The sequence below is a fragment of the Orycteropus afer genome, unplaced genomic scaffold (genome assembly GCF_000298275.1).
Source record: "Orycteropus afer afer isolate SDZICR_OR568_19922 unplaced genomic scaffold, OryAfe1.0 scaffold00160, whole genome shotgun sequence".
NCBI lineage: Eukaryota > Metazoa > Chordata > Mammalia > Tubulidentata > Orycteropodidae > Orycteropus > Orycteropus afer.
This window is the reverse complement of record NW_006921747.1, coordinates 530557-554440: the sequence shown is the minus strand read 5'-3', so window position 1 is coordinate 554440 and position 23884 is coordinate 530557. Positions and strand designations below refer to the sequence as shown.

At 39.1% G+C, this 23884-nt stretch overlaps 1 protein-coding gene across 1 annotated transcript in view; it reads left to right on the top strand.

Moving 5' to 3' along the window:
• The window catches only part of ITK (IL2 inducible T cell kinase), an 89035-nt gene that overhangs the window by 44473 nt on the left and 20678 nt on the right, over positions 1 to 23884 (top strand). The window contains exons 7-13 of the mRNA XM_007946406.2: positions 3976 to 4041; positions 7541 to 7595; positions 16615 to 16697; positions 18553 to 18686; positions 19071 to 19145; positions 21743 to 21914; positions 23401 to 23617. Coding sequence (XP_007944597.1) covers positions 3976 to 4041; positions 7541 to 7595; positions 16615 to 16697; positions 18553 to 18686; positions 19071 to 19145; positions 21743 to 21914; positions 23401 to 23617 — 802 coding nt within the window. The remainder of the gene's footprint in view (positions 1 to 3975; positions 4042 to 7540; positions 7596 to 16614; positions 16698 to 18552; positions 18687 to 19070; positions 19146 to 21742; positions 21915 to 23400; positions 23618 to 23884) is intronic.

The following is a 23884-nucleotide window of genomic DNA, read 5'->3' as shown; positions in this document are numbered from 1 at the left end:
TACAATCATTAAACTAGCTGTCCAAGTGGTTCATGGCAAAAGCAAAGTTGTACAAATATTGATTGACCACTATAGAATTTTTGAATGGAAAAGTCATCTGAGCCTTTACCTAATCTGAAATAACCTTCAGAGTGCTCTGGGATATACATGAGTTTGATACTAATGCCTAGTGGAAATGCATCAGAGTCACACTATAACATTTCATTCTGTTGTACAGAGGGTTTCTAGGAACCAACTGCATGGCATCTAACAACAACACTGTAACAGAAGGGTGTACATGTGCTTGAAACATTCTCCAGAATATAACTTCAATGACTTTATAAATCCAGCATATAAATGTACCATAATTTAACAAATTCCCTCTTGTTGGGTATTTTGATTGTTTCCATTATTATACAAATTTTAATAGCACTGCAACGAGCACACTTTCATATTAATATGAAGGGTTTAAACATTTTTAAAGCATGGAGTTATTTTTAACTGAAAACATAAAAAAGAAAAAGAAAATGCCCCATCATTGCAACAGCTGGATAACATATGTCAATAATTTATTAAGAAAAAAATAAAAGCAAAAAAACCACTCCACTGCAAAGAAACATACATGAAAAATAAGCCATCTTCCTTCTTCCCCACATTGATTCAAAAAAACCAAAATCAAACCCACTGCCATGGAGTTGATACTGACTCACAGTGACCCTGTAGTACAAAGTAGAAGTGCCACCATAGGATTTCCAAGGTTGTAAATCTTTAAGGAAGCAGACTGCTTCATCTTTCTCCTGCAAAGCAGCTTATGGGTTCAAACTGCCAACCTTTTGTTTAGCAGCCAAATGCCTTACCCACTGAGCCACCAGAGTTCCTTTCGATTCCAAAAGTAATTACTATTAACACATTTTTTTGTGTGTATCCTTGGGAAAAAAAGAAAGTTATTCACACACACACACAAAAACTTATTGCTGTGTTTAGATTCCAATTCACAGCAACCCTATAGGATAGAGTAGAACTGCCCATAAGGTTTCTGAGGCTTTAAATGTTTACAGAAGCAGACTGCCACATCTTTCTCCCATGGAGTGGCTGGTGGGTTTGAACACCAAACTTTCAGTTTATAGTTGAGCACTTCATCCACTGTGCCACCAGCATTTCTCATCTGCAAATACGTCTTTTTTTTTTTTTTTGCATTTACACACTAAGTCTACATTTTTGCTCTTCATTTTGCTTTTAACTGTTAATGACATATCTTGAAGATCTTTTCACATCAGCACATGCATACCTACCTTATTTTTTAAATAATTGTGTAGTATTATAATTTATCATTGTATTATAAATATTTAGGCAATCTTTCACTGTGGGACATTTAGTTTGCAGTTTATTTCCTTTGTTTTCTTTGCTGTTTCAATCAAGGCCCCCAAATGATGATCTTTTGCTCACGTATCTTGGCAATCTTCTGAGAATATATGTTGTGTCAATCCATATCGTTGAGGATCTTCCTATTTTTCACTGATGTTCTAATATTTATCTATAGGACATATTTCTAATTGTGTAACTGTTGAGTCAGAGTATGAGATAGCTTCATTCTTATAGGAATTCCCTCAAAAAGGTTGCCAAATTTACATACCCACCAATACAGTTGCAGGAGTCCTTATTTTGTTACATTCTCACTAAAACTATCATTAAACTTAAAAGCCAATTTGATAAATTCTGAAAAAGAGATGCAAATATATTTTTAATTTAATACTTTTGGAGGGGCATAGATATCTTTAAGGGTAAGACTTTACATTTACATTCACCAAATTTACATTTTCAGGAGGGACAGGTAAGATGTGGTTAAATCAGGAATTGTTTAGGAGGCAGTGTAGCTTGGTAGCTAGAAATAGACCCCAAACCCATCATCTAGAACTAGCTCTCTGGCTCACTCATGGGCAAATGAGGCTGGTCACATGACCTTCTCATTGCCTATTATGGGGAGGAGCTATCTGCAGGCTGCCTGGATCTGCAAACACCAGAAAAACTTACTCAAAAATTCACCAGTTCAGTCAACTGACATTTAGCACCACTGTGCCAGGAAATTTCTTCTCCTAGTTCTCACTTCCCCAAATGATGATTTACCCTTTGAACAGTGGCCTGTGGAAAGGCTCAACACTTGGCACTTCAGAGAGCATCAAAGAGGACACCTCAAAAAGCAGTCTGCATTGTGGGAATTTCCCTAGGTTACTTTATAATAGTGTGATATGGTGGAAAGTACACAAGATGGGGAGACAAGGGATTTGGAGTTTAATAACTGTTACTCTTGTATGTGGCTTTGGACAAGTCACTTAACCCCTGTAAATCAACTCCCTTATCTGAAAAATGTAAATGACAATCTCAGCTTCATCCATCTCACAGTGTTGAGAAAACCAGTGAGATGATGGAAGTGAAAGGGCTTCATAAATCCTCTATCACATACAAATGAAAGGAATTGTTATCATTTGTGTTGATAACCCAGTTTTAGTTGGCATATTAAAACATAGTAATTCTGTATGAAAGCAAAAATATTTTTTGATCTGTTAATACAGTTGTATGTATATAGTATGGCAAAAACAGACAGAATTAGGAGAATTCCAAAAGAGAGCTACAGAAGGACTGCAAAAAATTTTCGAACAAGCTGTCTCTCCTGGTTGATTTGGCTTAAGGATGTCAAGGATGATTCTGAGCCCCAAAGTCCAACTCCCTTAAGATAGTGTGCATGGTAGAGTGGCAGTGCCTGCCATGGGCACAAGATACAAGATAATTATCCTGTATTTGACATCTCTATTTTTTATTTCTTCCCTTCTCAAAAAAAAAAAAAAAAAATCTGTGGAAAATATTAAAAATTCCCTATTAAACATAATCACCAGACTGAAAAATAGCGTTATTCTGCAAAAAATTGGAAACACTTTAAGAGTGAGAAGCAAGAAAGTATCAGACATTCTTTTGTAAATTGGCAGAGTCCAACTTTATGGTTAATCTAGTTTAGGTTCCTCATTTTACAGGTACAAAGTCAGAGGCCCAGAGAGCGGAAGTGACAGAGCTCTCACCTTGTGGTGTTGAAGGAGATAATGAATGTGAAAGTGCTTTGAAAACTACACAAAGCCATATTCAAATATAAAATATTTTGGTATTCTTATTATTCTCTTTACCCATGTTTCTTTTTTATGAATAATTATTAATTCCTGCTTAAATGTGATGCCCCCACCAATCCAGCCTGACTTTATCCTATTTTCTCATATTTATATCATTTAGGTCTGAAAAAGCTTAATTAACAAAAACTTGCATTAAAGAGTTTATAATATTACCTTTGTTGTTGTTGTTATGTGCCATCAAGTCGGACCCGACTCATAGCGACCCCTGCTTCGGTTTCCGAGGCAGTATCACTAAAGAAGTAGATTGCCCCATCTTCCTTCCGAAGAGTGGCTGGTGGGTTTGAACCTCCAGCCTTCTGGTTAGCAGTCAAGTGCCTTAGGTACTACGCTACCAGAGCTCCCATAATATTACCTAGTAGTATCTTTTGAGACCTGTCTTTGGAAAGTAATTTTTATATTTTAATATTTTGGTTTCTTGACATAAAATGATGGTATTAGAGTATTTCATGTATATTCATGTATTTTCATACATGAAAAAAAAAGTTTCATCATAGAAAATAGAGAGACTGAGCATTAACCTTTTTTTTTCTTTCCAGTAGAGGAAATTTCACAGTCAGGAGAGCAGCAAGCAGAGCTTTTAAAACAAAATAGCTATTTCTTATTTTTATGGTTCATATTTTAGTGATGAAATCTATTGCCTTTAACAGTTAGCAGGTTGTTATTTTTACCAATTCTTTTATTCTAAAGCGTTAAAGTTTGTTATACTAGTGCCAAGTACTGTGGGACTTCTACATCTTTAACTTTTAGTTGATTAAATCTATAAAATAAAGATGTGACAACTAGGTCTAATTAACCTAAACACTAATTTATCTTTTAACAGGCATGAAGGATATGTACCAAGCAGTTATCTGGTGGAAAAATCTCCAAATAACCTGGAAACCTATGAGTAAGATTATTTTGTTTTCCAAACACATGGCATTCCTTAGGTTAGGCAATGTTTCTTCTTCCTAGTCTGTCGTAGTCTGGAAGTTCCACTGAAACCTGTCCACAATGGGGGACCCTGCTGGTGTGCCAAATACTGGTGAAATAGCCTCTGGCTTCACAGTAACATGCCAGCCGCCATAGTACAACAAACTGACAGTCAAGTGGTGGAACAACAGGTTAGGAGATGTTTCTGGGAGGCACAAATTGTTTACTCTCAACTACTCACCTAAAGGTCAGAGGTTCAAAACCCACTCGGTGGCACCACAGAGGAAAGACCTGGTGGTCTGCTTTCATAAAAATCACAGCCAAGAAAGCTCTATGGAGCATAGTTCTACTCTTTAACACATGGGGTCATCATGAGTCTGAATTGACTCAACAGCAATGAGTTTGGGTTATTAGGTTAGTAATATATTATAGATTGGTTCTGAAACTGTTAAGCTTTTTCTTTTCTTGATTCACTTTCTTTTTCCTCATCCTCTGCCCCTAAATAAGTGCAAGAGAAGCACCTTAAATAAGAGAAGGGGAAGGGTATAGGTACTTACCTCCTCTTTTATCAAAAGGGAACAGATTGTAGCAAAATGAAAAGATCTGTTGGAAGTCTCAAGACTATTTGTCTTACTTGAAAAGCATTAGACACTGTGAATACTGGATTAAATATAAAAAATTTAAAACATGGTTAACCACAAGACTTCCAATATCAAAATAATAGGCAAACAAATAGGTATTCAATATCTGCTTATACTGTCCTAATTGTTTATTTCCAAGCTATCATTTATAAGAGTTCACAGGAATATAATTGTAATGGAATTTTTTAGTGTTTAGTAAAATTAAATTGTAGTTAAGTGGTTTATGAAAAACACTTTTCACTTAAGAGAACCAGGATGTCTTGGAGCAATGGCTTGTGAATCCAGTGTTGAGTCAGGGAAAGACAAGATGAACCGACCACTTGTGATGAAGAAAATAAAGAAGTACTAAAAAAAAAAAAAAAAGAAAGGTGTGGACATGTCAAACAAACAAAACAGTCAGCTTCAAGAGGATGCCACTAACAAAATTTGGGACAATTTGAATATCAAAATAAATAATGATCTTGTTGTTGTTGTTGTTGTTATGTGCCATTGAGTCGGCCCCGACTCATAGCGACCCCTCCTTGGGTTTCCGAGGCAGTATCACTACGGAAGTAGGATTGCCCAACCTTCCTAGTAGACTATAATCCATTGAATAGAAAAAGAATCCATAATATATAGATCAGTAAGTCAGAAGGGAAAGCTCTTTCTTATACTAGAATGCTAACTAATGGATGTAGAAGGAATTATAAAGTTTAAAAATCACTATTTTGTAACTCAAAGTATCAACCAATTCAGGCAAGAATCATCAATAGATGTGACAACTAAGGAGTGAAAATTTGATGAGGCACTATATAATTACATAGTTTCAAAGTATCTCCTAACCAATCACTTATTAATTATGAAGTGAAGAAACCTGGTAGACTCCACCTTAACCAAATGCCCAGGTTCACATCACCAATAATGGGTCCAACAGACAACATGTGTCTCCCGGTGTGGTGCATTGAGAAGGATATCACATCACTTCCGTGGTATGCCTGTCCAAAATCCATAATCTGAGTTTAGTCAGGAGGAAATAACAGGCAAATCCAAACTGAGAAATACCCTACAAAATAATTGTCTTATACCATTCAAAAATGCTAATATCATGGAAGACGGCCAAGCCTGCAAATTTAGTCCACATTAAAGGAGAGACTAAAGAGACATAGCAACTAAATGTACTGGTATTCCTAAACTAGAGTTTGAACCATTTAAAAAAAAAAAAATTGCTAAAACATTACAAGACAATTGATTGGGTTGAATTCTTCTGCCTTTGTAGTGTTGGAAGGAGCTTTGATGGTGCAGTGATTAAAGTATCTAGCTGCTAACCAAAAAGTTAGTGGTTTGAACCCACCAGCCACACCACGGGAGAAAGATGAGACAGTCTCCTTCCATAAAGATTTACATACTTAGAAACTCTATAGGGCAGTTCTACTCTGCCCAATATGTTTGCTATGAGTCTGAATCGACTCAATGGGAATGGGTTTCAGTATAGGGTGGCAATGAGTTGGAATCAACTCATTGGCAACAGGTCACAGGTCTTTGGAGTCTTGACTTTGGGCAAGTTAATCTCATTTGTTGGCTTTTTCACCCCTCTCTAAAATGAAGGGTCAGACAGGATAAAGGAAGGCATATTGCAGTACACTTGATGATGATCCCTCCCCTTGCATTGAACTTGGGTATCACTATTAGATATTGACACTCTTACCCACTGAGCCCAGATTTGATCTCAAAATTCTTTTCAATGAACAGCTTAAGGCAGCCACTACTAATGGATTACAATTTGAATACGATGAAGCATATTTTCCCGCTGAACAAATAATACAAGAAGCTGGACTATATGAAGAAAATGTGGCATCAGGATTGGAGGAAGACCCATTAACAACCTGCAATATGCAGATGACACGACCTTGCTTGCTGAAAGTAAAGAAGACTTGAGGCATTTTCTGATGAAGATCGAAGACTACAGTCTTCAATATGGATTACACCTCAATATAAAGAAAACAAAATCCCTTACAACTGGATGAATAAGCAACATCATGATTAATGGAGAAAAGATTGAAGTTGTCAAGGATTTCATTTTACTTTGATCTATAATCAATGTCCATGAAAGTAGCAGTCAAGAAAGCAAATGATGTATTGCATTGGACAAATCTGCTGCAAAATACCTCTTTAAAGTATTAAAAAGCAAAGATACCATTTTGAGGACTAAAGTGCACCTGTCCCAAGCCATGGTATTTTCAATCACCTCATACACATGCAAAAGCCAGACAATTAATGAGGACGACTGAAGAAGAATTGATGTCTAAATAATGGTGTTGGCAAAGAATATTGAATATACCATGGGCTGCTAGAAGAACAAACACATCTGTCTTGGAAAATGTACAGGCAGAATGCTCTTTATAAGCAAGGATGGTGAGACCAATTTAAAGAGGAAAATACTATGGTTCTTTCAAAAGGATGTTTGCTAAACTTTCAAATTTGCATTAAATTTTCATAGCTGCCCAAGCATTGTCCTACTTAAAACCACCTTCTGAGTTCTAAAATGAAAAGGATAAATGTTTCCTAAAATTTTATGATGGGATATTTCCAACATACACAAAAGTAGAGAGAATAATATTATGAACCTTCATGTACCCAATACCCAGCTTCAACAATCATCAATATTTTCCCAGTCTTGTTTCATCTGTTCCCCTCCAGCTGAACATTGTATTACATGTAAGAGTATCACTCCTTTGCTTTAAAGTTTAAGACTTGGTAGAAAGAGAAAATGACCATATCATTTTCCAGAATTATCTCTTATAAGTACATAATGGAATTTTAAAACGTCATTGACACATGACTTTTTCCTGCTTTCAGGTGGTACAATAAGAGCATCAGCCGTGATAAAGCTGAAAAACTTCTATTGGATACAGTAAGTCTCCTTAACTTTTCTTTTGACTTAAAATAAAATGAATTATGCTCTTTTTTTTTAGTCATGCTGTGGTTTATGTGAATACAGTGGTTGTCATGTCTGCTGGGATTTACAGAACTAGCAAATGGTAGAATTTTCCAGTAACCGTTACTTTGGATCAGTTCCTGGGTAATGCAAATGGTTAATATGCTCAGCTGCTAACTCATAGGTTGGAGATTCAAATCCACCCAGAGACTTCTCAGAAGGAAGCCTTGGTGATAAACTTCCAAAAAATCAGACACTGAAAACCCTATGGAGCACAGTTCTACTCTGGTACACATAGAGACGCCAACGGCAACTGGGTTTGTTTGTTTGTTTGTTTTTAAATACCTTAGGCAGTGACTACATGTGAGCCTTAGAGAAAGGGATAGGGGAGGATGTCAGGAAAGGAATGAAAAGCTGTGATGGAAAGGTGGAAAGGAAATGAATACTGTCAAACAATAATTCAAAGGCATATAGCTAATTATTAGAATGTTGTTTACCTTGTACAAGAAAAATTGGCAATGGATTGATTTCATCTACCAAAGGCAAAAACATAATTCCTATAAGAGGGAAATCTGTTGCTGTTGAATCAATTTCAACTCTTATCAACCCTATAGGACAGAGTTGAATTGTCCCATTGGGTTTCCAAGGCTATAATCTTTTTGGAAGCGCACTCCCATATCTTAGAGCAGCTGGTGAGTTCCACCTCAGCCTTTCTGTTGGCAGCCAAGCACTTAACCATTGTACCACCAGGGCTTCTGTAAGAAGAAAGAGGAAGGGGAAAAGGAAAAACTGTGTTTAGGAGCAGTGGCCTGTTTTCTCTTTCTTTGGCTAAGTCACAGATTAGCTGACAGCTAGCAAAGAGGTCAGGTATAGTGTTCTGTCCTTGGGCAGTTTGTTCTCAGCAAGAGAACAAGTTCAGTCCACATGGATTCTCAAAAACACCCCGTGTGTTCATCTGTGACACGTGCTTAAGAGGCAGTCTCTGTATCACACCTGTGTAAGCATCCATCACAATAATGGCAGGTCTGCCCATTTCCTTTATTGCCAGTTGCTTAAACAGGATCTTTGCCCTCAAGGAGCTTTAAACTAACTCTATTGGGAAGCAAGGCATACTCTGAAAAAGAATTGGAGGAAAATCTAACACAGAAGGTGAGCATATGGGGGCAGTCCCAGATCTGGAGTTCAGAGAAGCCTCTAGAGGAACTGAGAACGATTCATGGAGGCAGAGAAAGTAAGCTGAGACATTACTGGAAAGGGTTCTGGCTTTATAACAACTCGACACTTAAATCATTTCCTGTGGTTCCCAATAGAACAGACATTAGAATCACAGGGAAACTTAAAAAATGGAGATTCTCAGATTCCATCTAGAACTACAGAATCAGAATCTCTAGAGTTAATTCCTGGTAATTTGTAGTTTTTTAACAAGTCAAACCTGTGAGCCATATGTGGCCAGCCCAGCACCTCGACCCCCAACCTGTGTTAGTATAGTATTATTAGATACCATAGTGAAAATTGAATAATCAGGAGTAATTTCCAGAACCAATGGCATTAAAGGAAGACATACAAGCTGCACTGGAGGAACTGGCAAAAAACAAGGTTCCAGGAGTTGACAGAATACCCAGTGAGATGTTTCAACAAACGGACACAGCTTTGGAGGCAGTTACTCATCTATGCCAAGAAATTTGGAAGACACTACCTGGCCAACTGACTGGAAAATTTGTGCCCATTCCAAAGAAAGGTGATCCAATAGAATGTTCAAACATATCATTACTATCACATGCAAATAAAATTTTGCTGAAGATAATTAAAAAATGGTTGCAGCAGTATATTCACAGGGAACTTCCAGAAATGAAGAGGATGTGGAACCAGGGATATCATTGCTGATGTCAGGTGGATCTTAGCTAAAAGCAAAGAATAATAGAAAGATGTTTACCTGTGTTTTATTGACTGTGCAAAGACTGTGTGGATCACAAAAAAATTATGGATAACATTGTGAACAATAGGAATTCCAGAACATTTAATTGTGATCATGAGAACCTGTATATAGATGAAGAGGCTATCGTTTGAACAGAACAAGGGAATGCTGTATGGTTTAAAATCAGGAAGGGCGTGTGTCAAGGTTGTATCCCTTCAACATACTTATTCAATCTTTATACTATATGTTGTTGTTGTTGTTGTTGTTGTTATGTGCCATTGAGTTGGACCCGACTCATAGCAACCCCTCCTTGGGTTTCTGAGGCAGTATTACTACGGAAGTAGATTGCCCAATCTTCCTTCCGAGGAGAGGCTAGTGGGTTTGAACTGCCAGCCTTCTGGTTAGCAGTCAAGTGCCTTAGGCACTATGCTACTAGAGCTCTTTTATACTATATAGCTATATACTATATAGCTAAAGATGATTCCTATCTTACAATGATTTTTGAGGCAACTAAAAACATTTTGCTTGCTAGAACAGTTGAAGCATTATTTCTTTATAATAGTCTGAACTACTTTATCAAATCTTCTTTTCTTCCTTTGATAATATGAGAGAAAATTTCAGTGGGTCCTTATCAGTTTCTGTATAACTGGAACTGAATGGCATTTCTCAGAGTAAATAATCTGAGAAACTACACTTTATGAAGAAGAATGTGGTTATAATATTGGAGGAAGACTCATTAACAACCTGTGATATGTAGATAACACAACCTTACCTGCTGAAAGTGAAGAGAACTTGAAGCACTTATCGATGAAGATCAAGTCTTCAGTATGGATTACAACTCAACATAAAACAAAAATCCTCACAAGTGGACAAAATAAGCAACATTATGGTAAATAGAGAAAAGACCGAAGTTGTCAAAAATTTCCTTTTACTCAGGTCCACAGTCAATACCCATTGAAGCAGCAGTCAAGAAATCAGATGTTTTTGCAGTGGGCTAATCTGCTGCAAAAGATCTCTTAAGTTGAAGAGCAAAGATGTTGCTTTGAAGACTGAGGTGTATCTAACCCAGGCCATCATATTTTCAATCACCTCATATGCATGTGAAAGTTGGTCAATGAATAAGGAAGACCAAAGAAGAGTTGATACCTTTGAATTATGGTGTTGGTGAAGAATATTGAAAATGCCATGGGTCACCAGAAAGAAGAGCAAACAAATCTGTCCTGGAGGAAATGCCACTGGAATGCTCCTTAGAAGCAAGAATGGCCAGACCTTGTCTCACCTACTTTGGTCATGTGGTCAGAAGGAACCAGTCTCTGGAGAAGGATATCATGCTTGGTAAAGTGGAGTGTGAGAGAAAAAGGGGAAGACCTTCATTGAGATGAATGGACACAGTGGCTACAATGATGGGCTCAAGCATAGCAAGGACTGTGAGGATGGTGCAGGACCAGATAGTGTTTCATTCTGTTGTACATAGGGTTGTATGACTCAGAATTGACCTGAAGGCAACTAACAAGAAGAAGAAGAAGGAGTAATTGAAGGGAGAGTAAAATTAATTAAAAACCTGAATTACACTGTATTTAAACAACTACAGTGTTGTTATTGTTTTTTTTTTTTTTTTAATTTTCAATCATTCATCAGTTAATGAAGTATTGTCTATCTAAAATAAATAGATAAATAAATAAACCCACTGCCATCAAGTTGATTGCAATTTATAGCAACTCTTCAGGACAAAGTAGGATTGCCCATAGGGTTTCCAAGGCTGCAAATCTTTGTGGAAGCAGATTGCCACATCTTCCTCCTGTGGAGCAGCTAGTGGATTTGAATTGCTGGTCTTTTGCTTAGCAGTCAAGCAGTCAACCACTGCCCTATCAGATGAGATAGATGCCTCATCAGAGATCCTTGTTGTCTATTAGCAGTTCCTAAAACAGCCCACATTAATGACTAGCTGAAGATGATTCCTATCTTACAATGATTTTTTGAGGCATTTAAAAACCTGTTGCTTGCTAGAACAGTTGAAGCATTGTGTCTTTCTAATTGTATAAACTATTCTCAAATCTTCTTTCCCTCTTTTGATAATATGAGGGAAAATTTCAGTGGGTCCTTGTCAGTTTCTCTGTAACTGGAACTGCATGGCATTTTCTTGTTAATTTTTCAGCTTTTGCTCATATACTGTTTGAAACAGTAGCTGAAGAGCTTCACAGGCATATGTAAGAAAACGTTGCCACTGAGTCAACTCTGACTCCTATCCACTCCATGTGTGGAGTAGAGTAGAACGGTGCTTCACAGGGTTTTCAATGGCTGATTTTTCAGAAGTGGATCACCAGGCCTTTCTTCTGTGGTGCCTCTAGGTAGACAAACCTCCAACCCTTCAGTTAACAGCCAATCATGTTAACTGTTTGCACCACCTATGGACTATGGGTATATTTATTGTTGTTGTTGTTCTTGTTGTTTGCCATCGAGTCGGCCCCAACTCATAGCGACCCCTCCTTGGGTTTCTGAGGCAGTATCACTACGGAAGTAGGATTGCCCAACCTTCCTTTCGAGGAGTGGCTGGTGGGTTTGAACCGCCAGCCTTCTGGTGAGCAGTCAAGTGCCTTAGGCACTATGCTACCAGAGCTCCTATGGGTATATTTAGTGTCCCCTTATATAACAAATGTAGTGTTGTTAAGAGGTGGATTGATTTATTTCATTAACTACTACCCTATACATATTTCTCAATTAGAATATATACTTTTTATCTTATTCCTGCTCTGACTTGGCATCCAAAACTATACCTAGCACAAAGCAGTTGTTCAATAAATACTTGTTGAGTGCATGAATAAATATGTCAAACAATTAATAAATGTTTTTAAATGAACAATTATGCTTAAGGAGAGCCTGGATGATCATGGCAATGTTATGGGAACTTTCAAAAAGTACAGATTCCTGGACTCCTTCCTCACCCAATCAGAGCCTCTAAGGATGACACCAGGTGTTTCTAGGACTTACCTAGGTTTGAGAACCAGTAAAAGTCCTCTCTTAATGAGTCCCAATCAATTTTTCATATGTTTCTGCTTCCAAGACGTTTTCCATGCCCTCCCTCACCCTCGCCACGGAATGTGGTTTCTCCCACTTTTGAACCTATGTCATTCATCCTCCAGTGACACTTTTTATACTCTTCTGTGAATCCTAGCAGTTTCTCTTCTAGTCTAAGCCCATCTTGCAGGTACTCACTCTGTAACTCATTTAGTACAACCTGTAGCACCTTGCATGTTCAATGACTTGAGTTTCAAGCAGGAGCCTTACCTAAGGCATTGGTTAATCATATTCTCATGATTCTGAGATGCTATTAATGACACAATTTTGGCTTAATAACAAGTTTATTCTAGAAGAATAGAACAATCACTTCAAGAATGAAAGGTATCAGAGACACTCTCTAAGTATAATGTAGTATGACAAGGCTATTAATTATCCATTAGTGCTTTTCACAATAATCTATCCTGTGTGACAAGATAATCTTTTGTAAGGTCACCTTCTCTTCATGTGAACAAAAAGAAAGAGATATACTCATAATACTGCCAATGTGTCTGTCTCAGGTGGAGGAAGACAGTAGAATCAGTACTTCCAACAGATGGCATACCACACCATACAATAATGATGAGCAATAATGGCCCTTAGAGTCTTGGTTCTGGCTTTATGTTCTAGGAACTGTTTTGTGCACTTTAATTCCCACAACAGTCTTATCTTATAAAGGTTATTTTCCAGATGAGGAAGTTGAAGTTCATATATTTAATCAGGAAACATATAGAATTCACACAATTTAAGACTGTGAGGATGAGAATTCCCTTTAAAGATTATCTGGTCCATTCACGTTTGGATTACAGTTGGATAAACTGGGGCCAAATACAGAAAGTGAATCAGTTTCATGATCTGATCTAGAACAAGGAAGATTCTTCACACACACACACACACACATACACACAGTTAATAAGGGAATATATGAGTACTTTGTGTTCTTCATTCCTCCAGGGTGGGTTCGGGTTTTGTTTTTTGTTTTAAATAGACAATACTTCATTAACTGATGAATGATTTAAGATTTAAAAACAAACAAACAAAAAAATGAGAAATGAATGGGGTCTCATTGACTCCAAAAATACCCACTCTGCTCAGCATTTACCTTCAAGGATTCTTAATACTAAAGGAAAAAGAGACATAGCACATAGGCAAAGGAGCTCTGGTAGCACAGTATCTAAGGCATCTGACTGCTAATCAGAAGGTTGGTGGTTCAAACCCACCAGCCACTCAGGGGAAGGAAGACCAGGCAATCTACTTCCATAAAGATTTACTGCCTTGAAAACCCAAAGGGAGTCACTGTGAGTCCGAATCGACTTGATGGCAGTGAATAGTAGCAACTAGGCACTTGACTGCTAACCAGAAGGCAGGCGGTTCAACCCCCCCAGCCACTCCTCGGAAGGAAGGTTGGGCATTGTACTTCCGTAGTGATACTGCCTCGGAAACCCAAGGAGGGGTCGCTATGAGTCGGGGCCGACAACAACAACAACAGGCAGGATTAGTTTACAGTGTATGAAAAGTTAGATAGGACAATGGGTAATTAAGAAAAAAAATGTTTATTGTGAGTCCCTGGCAGTCAGGTAATCCTTAAGAGGCTCCATTCCAAATTCACTGCTGTTGAGCCTATTCTGATTCATAGCAACCCCCGCTGGGTTTCGAAGCCTGTGAATCTTTAAGGAAGCATATCACCTCATCTTTCTTCCACTGAGCAGCTAGTGAGTTTGAACTTGCCAACCTTCTGGTTAGCAGCCAAACCACTACACCCCCAGAGCTAGTGTTTGTCAGAGCCTAGGTGGCTGGTCCTAAAATCTGGCCCAAGAGCCTTTATTGACATAGATGGCTCTGTCTCAGATCACAGGATGCAGCAGGAACTGATTGATAACTATCAGGAACTGATAACTGTAACTTAGTGAGCAAACCAAACCAAACTCACTGCCCTCAAGTAAGACCTGACTCCTAGTGACCCCTCCTTGGGTTTCAAAGGTGATATCATTACGGAAGTAGATTGCCCAACCTTCCTTCTGAGGGTGGCCAGTGGGTTTGAAGCATCAGCCTTCTGGTTAGCAGTCAAATGCCTTAGGCGCTACACCACCAGAGCTCCTAACTTAGTGAGAGAATAAGTTAATTATAATGCAAGGTTGAAGCCAGGTTTTAAAGAAACGGCATCTTAACTAAAAATAATATAAAATTTTATTCTTACAATATGGAGCCAGGCTTAACAAGGCAAAAATCTTTATCCTCACAATACAAGTAGTGACTCTTGAGGCTCAAATGTTCTTTGTGGTTGTGACTTCCTCTGAGTGTCTCGCAGGATGCCTTAGTTTCCTCAGAACTCTTGGCTGCCTCAGCCCCAAACCTAGAGTTTCCTGTCACTGTGGCTGAATGCTCCCCAGAGCAACTAGAGTAAAGGCAGAGAGTGCTTCAGCGAATGTAAGCCTTCCATACTTTGCAGAGCTGACTGACAAACTTATCTCTCCTTTTTCTGATTCCTCTGAATTATTTACGCTGGTTAACAACTGGGCCCCACTCTGATTATAATTTTTTCAGAAAAACAATGGCTTCTTTAAATGAAGAAGAAAAACAACAGTAACAAAAAATTCTTTTTATGATTATTATTATTACTTCACTCATTATTATTATTATTGTAATTTGGATAACAGAACATTCTTAATTAAAAGGAAGAGACATTCACACTCTCCTCTTCACAAGCAGTTGATAGACTTTTGGTTTTCGGTCCATGTTTCAACTACTTTAGAGTAAGTTACATACTCAAATAAAGTCTGACTGCTGAACTTTTTTTTCTTCCTGCCTTGAGTTTAACCCATTACATTAGAATGAGGCAAGAGCAACAGTTAAATTACTTGGCAAAAAGGCAAAAGCTTAGAAATCAAGCCATGCTACACGAATGAATCTCACACACATGACGCTGAGCAAAAGAAGCCAGAAATAAATTCACGATAGCCGAAAAGGAGAAACAACCCAGATGTCAACCACCATTGATAAACAGAATGTGGTGTATCATACAATGTAATACTTTTCAGCAATAAATAGGAATGCAGGCCTCACTCTGTCAAAATTAAGTAAATCATAGTAGACTTTGCACAAGTTACCAGTACAGGATTATAGCTAGATAGGAATAACTTTAAGCATGAAGTCTTCAAAACAGAGAGAAGATTGAAAATTTCCCATTGGGAAGTGAGTATAGTGGTATATCCATTCACTTTTGCTTATTTCATCAGTCCTGGCAAAATCATCAAGATGATAAAAAGTACATTCTCTGGGTTTTCCCTTCTCCTCACCTCTCTCATGCATCCAGGAGCTTAATATTCTTATTTCCTTCTACCATCCAGCAAAATCAGAAGTCTTGAAAGAGTCTGAGAAATATGCTCCAACTAAAGGACTGATAAAGCTTCCATAACAGAAAATTTGTACCCTTGGGAGGATGGAGGAGGGTCTTTTAATCTTTGCAGAATGGAAGCAACATGGAGTAGTAGAATGTGAATGGGCTTTGCTGACATGCCAAGGTTCAGATCTCAGCTCTGCAACTAACTAGCTGTGGGATCATGGGAAAGTCACTTAAACTGTCTGGAATTCAGCAGCCACATGAGTAAATGGAAGATAGTAATATCTAGATTGCAATTTAGTGATGAGAGTTGGAAAATACCTGTAAAGAGTATAGTATATGGTCAGCTCCATGAGGACAGAGTCTGTGTCTATCTTTGTTGTTGTTGTTGTTGTTGTTGTTTGCCATCGAGTCGGCCCGACTCATAGCGACCCCTCCTTGGGTTTCCGAGGCAGTATCTGTCTTTATGACTTGCTAATTGCAGCACTAGAACTGTATGTGCTAGAGTAGGAGCACAAGAAATATTTGTTGAACTAATTAATGAAATGGTACTCATTATTACTGAGTCTGCTTTATGCCAACCTGACCTACACTAATTCCTCCTTTCATGGTCAAGAAAGTGGAGCTGGGGGTATAAGCTTGGTTTCCTGGGATCACTAACCTTTCACACTTTCTAACCATCCCAGGGCAAAGAAGGAGCCTTCATGGTACGAGACTCCAGGACTCCAGGAACATACACTGTGTCTGTTTTCACCAAGGCCATTGTAAGGTATGATCCTAACTTAGCTCAGCAGCGTAGGGAGAGAGACTTCTAAAGTGGATGAGTGATGGATAACACATAGCAACATTAGAAAATGTGAAAGGTAGAGGGTTACTAGAAATGTTTTTGTTTTCCCTGTTCCATCAGAGACCAAGTTTAGGGGGATTAAGGACATAACTAAAGTCCCCTAGCTAGAAGGTGACAGAGCTGGGGCTGGACATCAGGTCCTCTTCTCAGTGAGTATCCCATATACAAAGCTTTAAGAAATAAAATACTTGGTCCTGAAATTTGATACATGGAGTGGCAGAAAAGATGCTTCTGTCTTGTGGTGGTTAAGTTTGTGTGTCAACTTGGCTAGGTCTGGTTGAATGGCTGGGCAGCTGGATGTAGTATTCCCCATGATGAGACTGGTAATCAACTCCATGGTGGAATCTACTGTGAGCAGCTGAGTAGCTGCCTTTGAGTATGAGGTCTGCTTCCTGTATATAAGAAACAGCTTTGGCAGTGGTCTCTAGTTTATGGCATGCTTGAGCCCTGCATGTAGCCATGTTATTGTTCAACAGCCTACCATGCTCTGCCAACCTTAGGACTTTCCATGGACTTGAATGAATGGCCTGTCATGTGGTTTAGTAACATTGGGACTATGCCATTTTATTTGTCAACCTTGGGCTTGTTAGCCTCAGTAGCCAGTAGCTGTCTGAGTGAAGAGATGCCTCTAGCTTCCGTGGGCTGGGAACAAGAGACAGAGCTGAAGCCCAAGGTCGAGGGGCTTTCACAGCCCCTAGAGCCTGGCACTTTGAACTTGGACTTAATGCCTCCAAACTGTAAGAGAATAAACTCCTGTTTGTTCAAGCCATCAACTGTAAGAGAATAAACTCCTGTTTGTTCAAGGTATATATTCTTGTCAGAGCAGCACTAGGTAGCCAGAGCATGGCTGGTAGCAAGAAGATGTGACTTCTAAACCTGGCTCTGCTGATAAAGCTTTCTATCATTCATTGGAGGGCAGTGATTATTCAATAGTAGAATTCTTGCTTTCCATGTGAGAGACAAGAGTTTGATTCCTGGCCAGTCCACCTCAGAATCAGCAAAGGGAAAAGGCACATGGGGTGAAATCCAGAGGAAACCAGGCACAAGCTTCCAAGAGTCCTTTCCCAGTGGAGTCACCAAGGACACACTTAATTTCTTAAGCAACAAATTGTGGCAATATGTGAGAAATGTCTATCAAAAAAGGTCATTAAAGCTCAGTGCCTGGGTTTAATTGGGGGCTGGTCACATAAGTACTTTCTACCTTATACGTACCCAAATTCCAGACTCCCAGAAGGAAAGCAGTTATTCAACATAAACCACATTGTTTATAAAAGAGTTTAGGCACAGTGAACCACTTTCATCACTTAAGGAACCCTCCCAAAATCCCAGTGCCACATACTAGCCAGAGGCTAACCTTACAAGCAGGTCTCTCTAGGAAGAGGGCCTTTTATGTTCATTCTCTTCTCCACAAAGTCAAATAAGTATGAAAGGGCAAGAGATGCTTTCCCAGTATATGCTGACAATTAATTATATTTATAAAGCCAAGAAGATAAATATGCAACACATGTGATACCATTTTGTGGTCATGGAAGAAACATCACCAGTCCATCACTCCACTGTTTCCAGTTGGGTCCAGACACAGCCTCAGAATCCATTTTAACACAGCACTCCAGTCATCCCTGATAACTTGCTGAGACTGGCTTACAAGTTAAAGTATACCTACCATTCTTGTGAGAGGTCAAGAAACAAAGCTAATAGGGATCTGATACCAGTCAACATTTTTGTGTCTAAACATTGCCTGTTAATAATCACTGTACTTGTGTTTCATTTGTTTAAGTGAGAACAATCCCTCTATAAAGCACTATCATATCAAAGAAACAAATGACAACCCCAAGCGATACTACGTGGCTGAAAAGTATGTGTTTGATTCAATCCCTCTCCTCATCAATTACCACCAACACAATGGAGGAGGTGAGTTCTAAAGGTCAAAGCAGAGGGGTACTCTCACAGGGGATCTTGGAGAAAGTGGCAAAAGCCCAGCCTGGTTTCTTTTTATCGCACAAGCAGATCATAAATGATAACTAAATGTATATAAAGAGAAAAAGATACCAAATATTTGATTATTGCACATATTTCCCTCTAGAAAGCTGTGCTATTGAAATCATTAAGCTTGACTACCTGCCCACTTATATTTACAAATCTTCTCAGGAAGGGTGTGATACCAGTGTTTGGGCTTTGGAATTTGTTTTTCAGAATAAAAGTAGTCTTTGTATCAGATTATTATTTTTTTTCCTAGTTCTGTAACTTGTATGTTTGCTTCAGTAGAGCTCTAACTTTTCTCTTTCTAATCAACAGGCCTGGTCACTCGACTCCGGTATCCAGTTTGTTCCTGGAGGCAGAAAGCCCCAGTCACAGCAGGGCTGAGATATGGTGAGCAGTGCATTCTAAAATGTTGTGCATTTGTGCTAAAACTCACATTTTTAAAGGACTAAGGCAAATTCTGAATGGACTTTCCATGAGCCTAACTCTTCCCCAGACTTAAACTAACCAATGCAAATAAGTAACGCTATGTATCTGGAGACAGCATGCACAAATGAAAATTTACAATGTGTGTGGATAAGAGAAGTGTGCATATGAGCTTTTATCTAGGTCAAATCAATGTCCATTGTTTTAATTAATGAAATTCATCAACAATGCATTTTTTGAACACCTAATTTGTACAGAGCACTCGGCTAAATGTTATTACAAAAATACTAAGGCTGAGCTATGAGTCACATTCAACTCAATGGCAGTGAGCTTGTTTTATTTGTTGTTTTGTTTTGTTTTTGGGTTTCCCACCTATCTTCTGGAACTTTTGTATTATTTACTTTCTTGGAGGGTTCCCTGGGAGCACAACCATTAAGCGCTCATGTATTAGCCAAAAGGATGGCTGAGGGCACACATGGAGTTGCCATGTGTTGGCTTTGACTTGACAACAACAGCTTTGTTAGGGTTGGGTCCGTTACAAGGGCTGTAGGCTGGCAGTATCCAGAAGTGTTTGTTTGCACAGCAGAGTTTTGATTTTTTTTAAATATCTTTTAGTCAGGACATGCATCTCCAGTGTCATAGCCTTGTCTATTCCTTCTTGACCTACAGGCCTGTTTCATCAATTTGTGATTATCTGCCTGAACCTGAAGGCATTTGTGTTCGCATCCCCTGATTCAAATGGTGTGCTGGTTGAAGAGACAGCTAGTGTAATTTCATTCTCCTAGGTTGTGTGCATGTGTTTGTCCTCAAGTCTATTTGGACTATAGTGACCCTGTAAGACAGAGTAGAACTGCCTCATAGGGTTTCCTAGGCTGTAATCTTTATGGGAGCAGATCACTGGGTCTCATCTCCTGAAACCATTAGTCTCTAAGATAGCAGCTGAGCTCTCAACCATTGAACATCTAGGGCTCCTTTCTCTTAGGTGAGTAGTTCTCAAACTTTAGTGTTCATCAGTGTCACCTGAGATATTTATTTAAAATGTTGACTCTTGGCCCCTTCCCAACACTTACCCAAACCTAATCCCTAGGAATGATGCCCTAGAATCTGCAAAATCACCCTGGGTGATTTTGATGCAAGGGGTTAGAGGGCAGCACTTGAGAAACATTGCCTTGGACTCCCTGTTCCTAACCAGCACCATGGCTGGGGCACAATAGGAACTAAATTCTGTTTGATGTTGAGTCTCTGCCTCAAAGAGGTAGCAATCTGGCTGTTGATGGTGTTGGACTAATGGTATTAAACTAAGGATCAAAAAAGTATAATGCCTCTTTAGCCTCCTTATGAAGATAAGTTTATTTTAATATCTGTAGAATTTTCATGTGTCCATACTGGACACATGAAATGAAATAACTCACTCATTTTGCTGATGAAAAAACTGAGACCTAGAGCGGTAGCATAGTGGCTAAAGCACTTGACTGCTAACCAGAAGGCTGGCGGTTCAAACCCACCAGCCACTCCCCGGAAGGAAGGTTGGGCAATCCTACTTCCGTAGTGATACTGCCTCGGAAACCCAAGGAGGGGCCACTATGAGTCGGGGCCGACTCGACGGCACATAACCACAACAACAGAGCCATTTTATTTGTCTGTGGAGCATTTTTTGACACCCTACCACATGCCTGACACTGTGCTAGGTTGTCCCTTTGTACAAGTTTTCTTTGAATCCATCTCCTCACACTTCACCCTTACTAGTGCCCAGTGGAGTGCTGTGTACATAGTGGATGCTCTTGATAATGAATGAATGAATCAGCAGTTCAAATAAAATTTACCCTAAAATAATGAGAAAATGAAAAATGATAAGAAATTTTCAATGAGGTATAGAAAATGTTTTGGGATCTTATTTATTTTCCTTAGTATCTTTCCTCCTTTTCCTATACATGTAAACATGTAACCCACTCACACATTTTTCAAGGCTTTACAAGCATGTACTATGTTGTTAAATATATATATATATATATATATATATATATATATATAAAAAATATATATATATAAACATACAATATATATATTATATGTATGTATATATAAAATATATTTATATATATAATTGTATCTATAGTTCTCATGGAGAAAAATGTGACAGTCTGATTCCATAAAGACTACATCCTTGGAAACCTAAAGGGCAGTTCTACTCTGTGATATAGGTTGCTATAAGTCAGGATTGATTTGATGGCAAGAGTTTTATGATGGTTCTAAGTCTAGAGTTTATACCATTTGCCATCTTTGGGTCATATAAATGAAAGTCTAAGATTATATGTAGGCACTATTTAGTTTCCTGATAGCCCTCTGCTGGTGTAGTGCCTAAGGCATTTGACTGCTATCCAGATGGCTGGTGGTTCAAACCCACCAGCTACTCCTCAGAAGGAAGGTTGGGCAATCTACTTCCATAGAGATACTGCCTCGGAAACCCACGGAAGGGGTCGCTATGAGTCAAATGGACTTGACTGGATGGCAGTGAGTTTTTATAGTTGGCAACCTTGGAAAATCATCTTTCTTTCTAACAGGGAAATGGGTGATTGATCCATCCGAGCTCACTTTTGTGCAGGAGATTGGCAGTGGGCAGTTTGGGTTGGTGCATCTTGGCTATTGGCTCAACAAGGACAAGGTAGCCATCAAAACCATTCAGGAAGGGGCCATGTCAGAAGAGGACTTCATAGAGGAGGCAGAAGTCATGATGTGAGTAGTCACAACAAGGGATACAAAGATGCCTGGGGGTGAATGTTCTGTGCTGTGTTCTTTAGATACCATTATAATGCCATATCATACCACTTCCCTGCTCAGAAACCAATGGTGGCTTCCTAATGCACAGAGTTTAAAATCCAAGCTCCTCATCTTGGTCTACAAGGTCCTCTATGACTTGACTTCACCCATGTCCTCAATATCATCCCCTGCCCATCTCTCTCTCTGGTCTAGACATGCCAACCAAACTGGCCTCTGCCTGTCCTCACACACACCCTGCTCATTCCTTCAGGCCAGATCTCAACCCAGATGTCATGTCCCCTAAGAGACCTTCTCTGAACACCCTGTCACTCTCTCACCTCACCTCACTGTAAGAGATTATCTTTTCTTCCTTTTTTTCTCCTTTTCAGCTATGTTTACTTTTTTCATCAGGTTACCTCTAGAATGTAAGCTCTATGATGGTAAGAGCTTGTCTTTCTTACTCATCATATCCCAGGCATCTAGCACAGTGCTGGGCATATAATAAGTGCTCATTAAATGACCATTGAATGAGTAATGTCTAGGAAGGGATTATATGGATCAAAAATATGAAACAATTGAAGAAAATATTTGGTTCTGGAAATCAAGTTATCACTGGTGCTTTTGGTGGGACAATAATAGTCAAAACAAAAACCTTTTCAGAAACCTTCTTTCATTCAGTCAAACATAGATTTTCTCAAACTCAGCATTATCGACATTTTGGACTGGATAATTCTTTACTCTGGGGATGTTATGCACTGTAGGATGTTAGCAGCACCCCTGGCTTCTACCCTCCAGATGCCAATAGCACTCCCCTCTCCTAGTTACGACAACCAAAAATGTCTTCAGATATTGCCATATGTCCCTGCTGGGCAAAATTACCCTCAGTTGAGAACCACTGGTCCGATCTGTTCTTCACCACAACCCTGTGAAATATAGGTTATTACCCCCATTCTACAGATGGAGAAGCTGAGGTTCAACTCAAAAGTGGAAGGGAACCAAACAACATCTTTAGGAGCCACATTCCACTTTCTGTCTCTTATATCCACAGAGACTACACATCCTGTTTTTCCCAGGACAGTCCCAATTTATATCCTTGTCCAGACATATTATTGATAGTGTCCCCTTTCATTATCAAAAGTGTCCTAGTTTGAATTTAAATTATGTGGTCACCTCAACTATGCCTTACAGAAGATATTGAGAAGGTTTGAACAGAAAAGGCTATTTCCTTCTATTGCTCATAGTAATCAGTCCCATAAAGCACTAGACCATCCCTTCAGTTACCAAATTTCAACAAACACAGTCAAATCTATTTGGGGGTGGGGGAGGGACAGAAGGTAGTAGATTTTGTTTTCTAAACCATGGGTTGGATGAAGTGACTATTGGGTACTTAAATACTATAAAATGTTTAACACTTTGGGAGACTTGGTTTAGGTCATCTCATCCTTTGCCTTTTCTCCTCCAGGAAACTCTCTCACCCCAAATTGGTCCAGCTCTATGGGGTATGCCTAGAGCAGGCCCCCATCTGCCTGGTGTGTGAGTTCATGGAGCATGGCTGTCTGTCAGATTACCTGCGCAGCCAGCGGGGGGTCTTTGCAGCAGAGACCCTACTGGGCATGTGCCTGGATGTATGTGAGGGTATGGCCTACCTGGAAGATGCATGTGTTATCCACAGAGACCTGGTAAGTAGGTGTGGGGCACAGACTTCTAGATCTAAGATGAAGGGGAAGAGCTACCAAGGCTAAGGTTCAGTTAATAAATAACAAATCATAGATCATCTTTCTTCCTCTCTGTACTTCTTTCTTCCTCAACACACATTGGAAAGTTCTTGTGGAAAAGTGAAAAGTCCCTGGGTAGCACAAATGGCTAATGCACTTAGTTGCTAACTAAAAGATTTGTGGTTCAAGTCTACCCAGAGGAGACCAGCAAGATGGCGGACTAGGCAGAAA